General features: G+C 33.2%; 2 protein-coding genes across 2 annotated transcripts; both read right to left on the reverse strand.

The window, feature by feature from the left end:
• Window positions 1-1,430: 1,430 nt before the first annotated feature.
• Window positions 1,431-2,099, reverse strand: LOC109150441. Its single transcript, XM_019298351.1, has 2 exons — window positions 1,790-2,099; window positions 1,431-1,678 (listed from the first exon to the last, which is right to left on the reverse strand). Exons 1-2 carry the CDS (start codon window positions 2,097-2,099, stop codon window positions 1,431-1,433), a joined length of 558 nt encoding a protein of 185 aa, XP_019153896.1.
• A 2,444-nt stretch (window positions 2,100-4,543) lies between these two features.
• LOC109150615 (heavy metal-associated isoprenylated plant protein 39-like) lies at window positions 4,544-5,269 on the reverse strand. Its single transcript, XM_019298573.1, has 3 exons — window positions 5,171-5,269; window positions 4,970-5,048; window positions 4,544-4,854 (listed from the first exon to the last, which is right to left on the reverse strand). The coding sequence occupies exons 1-3, from the start codon at window positions 5,177-5,179 to the stop codon at window positions 4,571-4,573; spliced, it is 372 nt and encodes a 123-aa protein (XP_019154118.1). The 5' UTR covers window positions 5,180-5,269; the 3' UTR covers window positions 4,544-4,570.
• Window positions 5,270-7,015: the final 1,746 nt, after the last annotated feature.

The following is a 7,015-nucleotide window of genomic DNA, read 5'->3' on the forward strand; positions in this document are numbered from 1 at the left end:
CACCCAGGTAAATGAATGGGTGGGGGAAGTGAATGCATGTTAACAAGACAAAATTACATGCATTTATAGGTGAAAGTAGGTGCACCTATAGTTATAAGTAATTGCACATATAATTATAAGTAGTTGCACCTATAGTTATAAGTAGGTGCACCTAGGTGAATGAATGGTTGCGGGAAGTGAATGTTAACAAGGCAAAATTACATGCACTTATAGGTGAAAGTAGGTGCACTTGTAAGTGATTTTACTTGCACTTCGTTGTTCAATTATTTACGAAAATGCCACCGCATTTTTTTTAATCTATTAGATCTGGACACGTGTCGCGCGTTGATTCGTTCGCATATTCTTTCCTGGGCACTTATTCGCACATAAGTGCATCCCTATATATATATATATATATATATATATATATATATATATATATATATATATATATATATATATATATATATCAAAACAGTGCTATTCACAAAAGAATTTTATCAAAAGTATCAAACAATTAAAATTTTGAAGTATTCATTTCTTTTCATTTTCCTACTCATTTTCTGGAAAATGAAACAAACACACAAAGACTGTATTATGTTGTGTAGCCAAACTAGGGGTGTAAATGAGCCGAGCCGTTCGCGAGTCACTCGTGAGCGGTTCGGTCAACGCTCGGCTCGAACTCGGTCAAAATCGAGCTCGGCTCAAGCTCGAGCAGCTCGTGGATTAAACGAGCACGAGCCGAGCTTAGGTATTGTAGGCTCGCCGCTCGACGAGCCGCTCGCGAGCATTATAATATATTATATGATATATAATATATAATATAATTATATTATATTTAGTATATAAAAATAATAATTAGGGGAGGAAAATTAAGATACTTTAATAATTATGTATAGATAAAAGTCATAAAACAAAGTAGTTTAAATTTTAAATCAAACAGGTCAAATTCGAGATCAAAATTGAGCTCAAATTTGAGCCTAAACTCGAGCTTGAATTCGAGCCTGAACTCGAGCTCAAGTTCAGGCTCGAATTCGAGCTCGAGCTCGAGCAGCTCGACAAATGCCGAGCTCGAGCTCGAGCATCAGTTCACGAGCTCGAACGAGCTCGAGCTCGAGCTCGAGCAGTGCTATCATTAACGAGCACGAGCATGAGCCTACCCAGGCTCGGGCTCAGCTCGGCTCGTTTACACCCCTAAGCCAAACACCATAAATGAAAATGTTTTCTAGAAATTAAAATGACTCATTTTCCAGAAAACATTTTCCAGAAGTCATTTTCCGGGTTTCCAAACGCACCCTTAAATGAATTTGAAGTTATATAAACCTACCTACCCTTATAAACTTATAAAGATCAAAGTTAAGAAGTAAAAACTTTAATGGAATAGGAATATATAAGAGATTCAATCTGGCTAGTAGGAAATATACTACACTACTATCCTACTAGTCTTTTGTTCATGCAAGGAACACATGAAGTAGTACTGCAGCCAGCAAGAGTATTCCTGTCATCATCAGTAACCAAATCCCCTTCTTGTTTCCACCGCATGATGTCGGGACTATTCCATTCTCAAGATCACCCAACTTGGGAACCAAGGCTTGTTGACTTGTCACAACTGAAGAACCGTTGCTCAGAGTCGAGTTCAGTAAACTGTCATTCACTTTTGGAGCAGAGGGTTGCATCTGTGGACTAACCGGCGGAGGCTCTAGAAACAGAAACCAAACAACTAACCATGCATTCATTTGGTATAGTGGTAGCTAGTGAGAATAGAAATTAAGAATAAGAAACTGAGATTGTTAGTTTTAGATAGTACTACCTTGGCATTGATTCAATGGAGGTATTGAAATGAAACAGTTGGGCATAGGGAGAACCAGAGAGTTGGTAAGGAGAGGAGTTGTGGATCCTATTAGCTTGCAGATGCAGTAATATCCCACCTGAATTGCTTGGTTAAGGCTTTTACAGCATAATTCTGCAGGGGCTGACATTTGGGTGCCTTGGTTCAAGCATTGTTGGAGATCTATGTCCTGGAAACCACATTCCTCCATTTGGCAGTAGTTTCCTTCAAACAAAGTTGAAGCCAGTAGGGTTGTGATGAAGATCCATGGAAGTCTCCAGGAGGAATTCATCTTCAATTGGACCTCTCAAGTCTCAATAACTTTCAATTTGTCTAGCTTAGTGGATCATAATCTGTATGTTATCATGTATTCAAATGTCATGAGATTTTAGGAGTTGTTTTGAAGCTAGCTTTGAGTATTGCATGCTGGATCTACTCACATCATAAATATGTTGTTTAATTTTCACCTTAGAATTATATATGCATGCATGTTGACCACACTTTTTGGATGATCATCCTCAATTATCATGGAATTTTCCCTGCCCTTTTGTTATTTAATTTCTCCATTCACTATTTCTAAAAGAGTTAATACCACCTTTTTTTTTTCCTTCTATCCCATCCAGTGTAATTATATTACTCAATCATTATTAATTTAACCAAATTTAGTCATTGGACTTTTAGAATTTTCATCAAAATGCACTCAAAACTTGCAGGAGGGTAAAAATTAGTGTTGAACAAATGAGAATATTTCAAATATTTTAAACAAAATTTGATCTATATTTTTTAAAAAATAAATTTGATCTATATTTAGTCACAAAATTTACAAATTAAAAACCTTTTAAGTCATCAAGAATCTTGTTAGGATCACAGGCTTACCACTGATTAAATGATTTGCAGACTTGTTGGAGTCAACAGAGAAATTTGACATACTGATTGACATAGTTGAGTTTTACAGTAAATTCACATTTTACATCAAAACACAATACTTATAATCAACAAATGTAGCTAGCAAGATTAAGTATATCGGAACACAAAAATAGATCCCCAATAAAGAAACTCTAACAACGGTCAACACTAGTTCAACTGAAGTGAAAAATCAAAACAAATCTACTAAAAACAATATGGTATCCCAGCAGTAGAGAAGAGAGAAAAACAGGCGTCTTCGTTATTTCACTACGACCTTGATACTGCTTCTTCACCGCTACAGAGCAGGGTTTGTCAACTATTACAGGGGTCGTACCTGATACTCAACAAAAACATGAATTCACCGAGAAACACATGTAACAAAACTAAACCTTGCAATACAGGCGTATAGCATTCGAGTTGACATACCCTAAGGGTGGTTGTTCGACATCATTATATATAGGATTAAATTAATGGTTTGAATTTTCAGATAGAGATACTCCTGTCATTTAATAATGTACTCTGCTAAAAGATTATAAATTTTATTGAATTTAGTGAAAATGTGCTTTTGAATGCTTCTTATGAGAATATATTGAACATTTTATCTCATTTTTATTTGTTTTTATATATTTTCATTATAATTCTACTATGATAATGTGTAGCTGAGGTCTTTTGTATTTTTCTATTTAAAATATTGAATAAACGGATAAGATTAAAACAAATAAATAATATTAATTAATATATTAAAACATTTCATCTTTAATATATTTCATAACATATTTTAAAATACACAAAAATTACATACAAACTATGATAAAATATTTGTTATTTTCATAAGTTTGCACAACTTTTATACTAATAAAATAAATAACGTGATATAAAATTAATTTATAATTTATTACATTATGTGTCTTCGGTTAATATATTAGGCACATGTACTTAATATATTATGTGTGTGCAGACAACAAATTATGTGTCTTCAATTTATTTACAAGCACATCTTCGTAATATTTTAATTGAATGGTATGAATTGATTTTTTTTAATACTTTTTTTGATTGATTGAATGGTAGGTTTTATTTTTTATTTTTTAATTTTTTTTTATAGCTTTACCCATGTTAAATATATTGTTAAAAGAAAAAGACCATTATACCCATGCTATAAGGAAATATTTTTTTGGCACAAAAATTTTACCGAAAGGATCATTTATGCTAAAAAATTGATACTAATGGACCTATTATGTAAATTTTTAAAGTTGTAAATTAATGCTATTAGTAGTATAATATTCATGGAAACCATAACTTATGATATACGTGTGAAAAACTGGTATCGAGTTGCTCCTCTAAGTGAGATGTGTTAGGCCTCAACCTCAGTTGAGGCAAATAGTCCCTATATGTAGGGTGTCCCCCTTCCTAATTAAAAAAAAAAAAAATAGTGTCTATCATTTTGGACCGCGGTCCACAGTATAATTGGTGCATATTGGCTATGGCCATAAACAGCGATTGAAAAATATATAGGATATCAGTCACTATACATACCGTACTAAAAGAGAGTTTAATTATTTTAACATCAACTATACATCTATATGCATTCTATTGATCGACTTTGACTTTAAATAACATCCAAAGATGAGAAAGAAAGGAAGAGAATAAACCTACATACACTACAAACTAATAACTAAGCCAACTTCCAACTTTTTACTCACTAAATTCGATGCAGACGAACACCTTTCTTTTGTTCTCATGCACACATAACAGCTAACACATCGTTTTTTTTTTTTTTCCCTCAAATACTGCCTACTGAACTAGTGAATTATGCTTCTGATCTAATATGATCTATCTGGTTCACTAAACTGAACCAGTTTACATGACAGAGCAGCTGGATTCATCTTGAACTACTGGGTAATTAGCGTAGTAAGGGTGAGGAATTGCATTATTATGATATGAATTAGGATCATAAGTGAACGTCACGGTTTGTGGTGCCGGCGTCTCCGCCTTCTTCTCCTCCTTTTTCTCGGCGGAGGCGACGCTTAGAAGCTCCGCCTGCCCCAACCTCTTCCTCAGCTGGTTGGCCAGAGCCACCGCGTCCACCTCCCCCACCACCTCTAACTGCCCCTTCTCATCTTGTATACTCGCCGAATCAACTCCTGCATGCAACACAACAAAAAAACTTCCCATTAATTACACCCAAAAATTTAAAGAATATTACTAGCCGCCGGCCGCCTTGCCGGAAAAGGTAAGATTTGGTGGGTACGTACGTACCTGAGAGACTGACGGCGATCTTGAAAGCCTTGGCACGAGCCTTCTGGTCCTTCACAGAGATTCCGATCACTACCTTTTGCTGCAAATTAACAAACCCAAATTAAACCAAACCACACTTTTATTTAACAATTCTACTTAACATATATGAAATATAATAAGATCATATACAGAATAAGAGTATATAAATATATATATATATACCTTGGCCATTTTTTTGTTTGGCAGAACAGAGGATTTAGAGAGAGAAATTTGATTGGGTGATTATTGTTTAAGGAAGCTCTACTAGGAGAATTTGAGGATGGAGATATGGAGTAGTATTATGAGTTATATTTATACCCACCAGGAGGGATTTAAAACGCGAGAAGAAATAGTCAGCCAGTCAGTCAACAGGTTACGTAATCCAGCCAACATATTACGTCAACAAACATTAATTCGTTATATTGGCTCTGTTATTGCGAGACAGAGTATTGTTTATTGATTTAACCACTCCAGCAACCTTAAAATTATTAGTTGGATTCTGTAATTCACATTTCATCGTATGTATTAGGGTTGTAATTGCAAATGTGTGAATTCTTAAATAGGTAAATGAATTTGTAACTACGAAAAGATTAAATAATTTCAAAATTGCTAAGTGATTTATGGTTTGATGATATCACTGTTACTTTTCATTCTCTTAAGTTTAAGGGTAAGGATAAACAGAATAACATATTAAACTAATTAATTAGTTGAGTATTCTCTAGTAGTCTAGTGTATGAATTGGATTAACATAACGTCCACATTTAATTAGTATATGTACATATAACTTTAAATCAATTTTATATATACTTATTATTTTTTTAAAAAAGTTGAATATGTTAGTATCAAATAACTTTCAATTTGGCTAGCTTAGTCATAATCTGTATTTTATCATTATTCAAATGTCATGAGATTTGAGGAGTTGTTTTGAGGGTAGCTTTGAGCATTGCATGCTGGATCTACTCACATCACAAATATGTTGTTTAACTTAATTCACCTTAGAATTATATATGCATGCATGTTGGCCACACTTTTTGGATGATCATTCTCAATTATCATGGAATTTTCCCTGCCTTTTTATTATTTAATTTCTCCATTAACTATTTCTAAAACAGTTAATACCACCCTTTTTTTTTCCTTCTATCCGATCCAGTGTAATTATATTACTCAATCATTATTAATTTAACCAAATTTAGTCATTGGACCTTTTGAATTTTCAAAATGCACTCAACACTTGCAGGAAAGTAAAAATGTCGAACAAATGAGAATATTTCAAATATTTTAAACAAAACTTGATCTATATTTAGTCACAAAATTTACAATCATGCATCAATCTCAAGGAAGACCAATTAAGGGAACTTTGGGATCGACAAATTTATCAACATACCACCGAAGTGTTCTTTCTAAGAGTAGGCGTGGAGAGCTTTTTGCGGGGAAACTTTTTATATATTATCTTGTATTCATATACTTAAACTTAAACTTTATTACAATCGGGTGACATTCTAGTTTATTTTAATTAATTACGGTGGTCGTTGTTACTTGTTAGTGGTGGGACAACGACCACCGTAATTAATTAAAATAAACTAGAATGTCACCCGATTGTAATAAAGTTTAAGTTTAAGTATATGAATACAAGATAATATATAAGAGATTGATTATAATTGTTATTAAAATAAATATTTGTAATTTTGTAAAAATGCTAGTCTAAAAATGATAGTATAAATAAATATTACTTTCGGTTTGAATTTCTCTAAGTCTTCGTAATTCTTTTTTGAGTAACATTATCATTATCTTCATCTTTAGTACTTGTCATCTTTTTTTTTTTTTAATTTATTTATTTGTAATGTGTCATGTGCAATTGTGTTACTTGTGGTAGCATAGAGGACAATGCCATGCAATGGGATTATAATGTAAGTTGTGGATTTGCCTTGTTGTGTATATGACTAGAATCGTAGTTGTACTATATATGAACTCTTGATCTTGCAAGCGCATGTTGATATTTGAGTGGTAGTTTTTTGCCCCTACATGTTT

The sequence above is a fragment of the Ipomoea nil genome, unplaced genomic scaffold (assembly GCF_001879475.1).
Source record: "Ipomoea nil cultivar Tokyo-kokei standard unplaced genomic scaffold, Asagao_1.1 scaffold2279, whole genome shotgun sequence".
Classification (NCBI taxonomy): Eukaryota; Viridiplantae; Streptophyta; class Magnoliopsida; order Solanales; family Convolvulaceae; genus Ipomoea; species Ipomoea nil.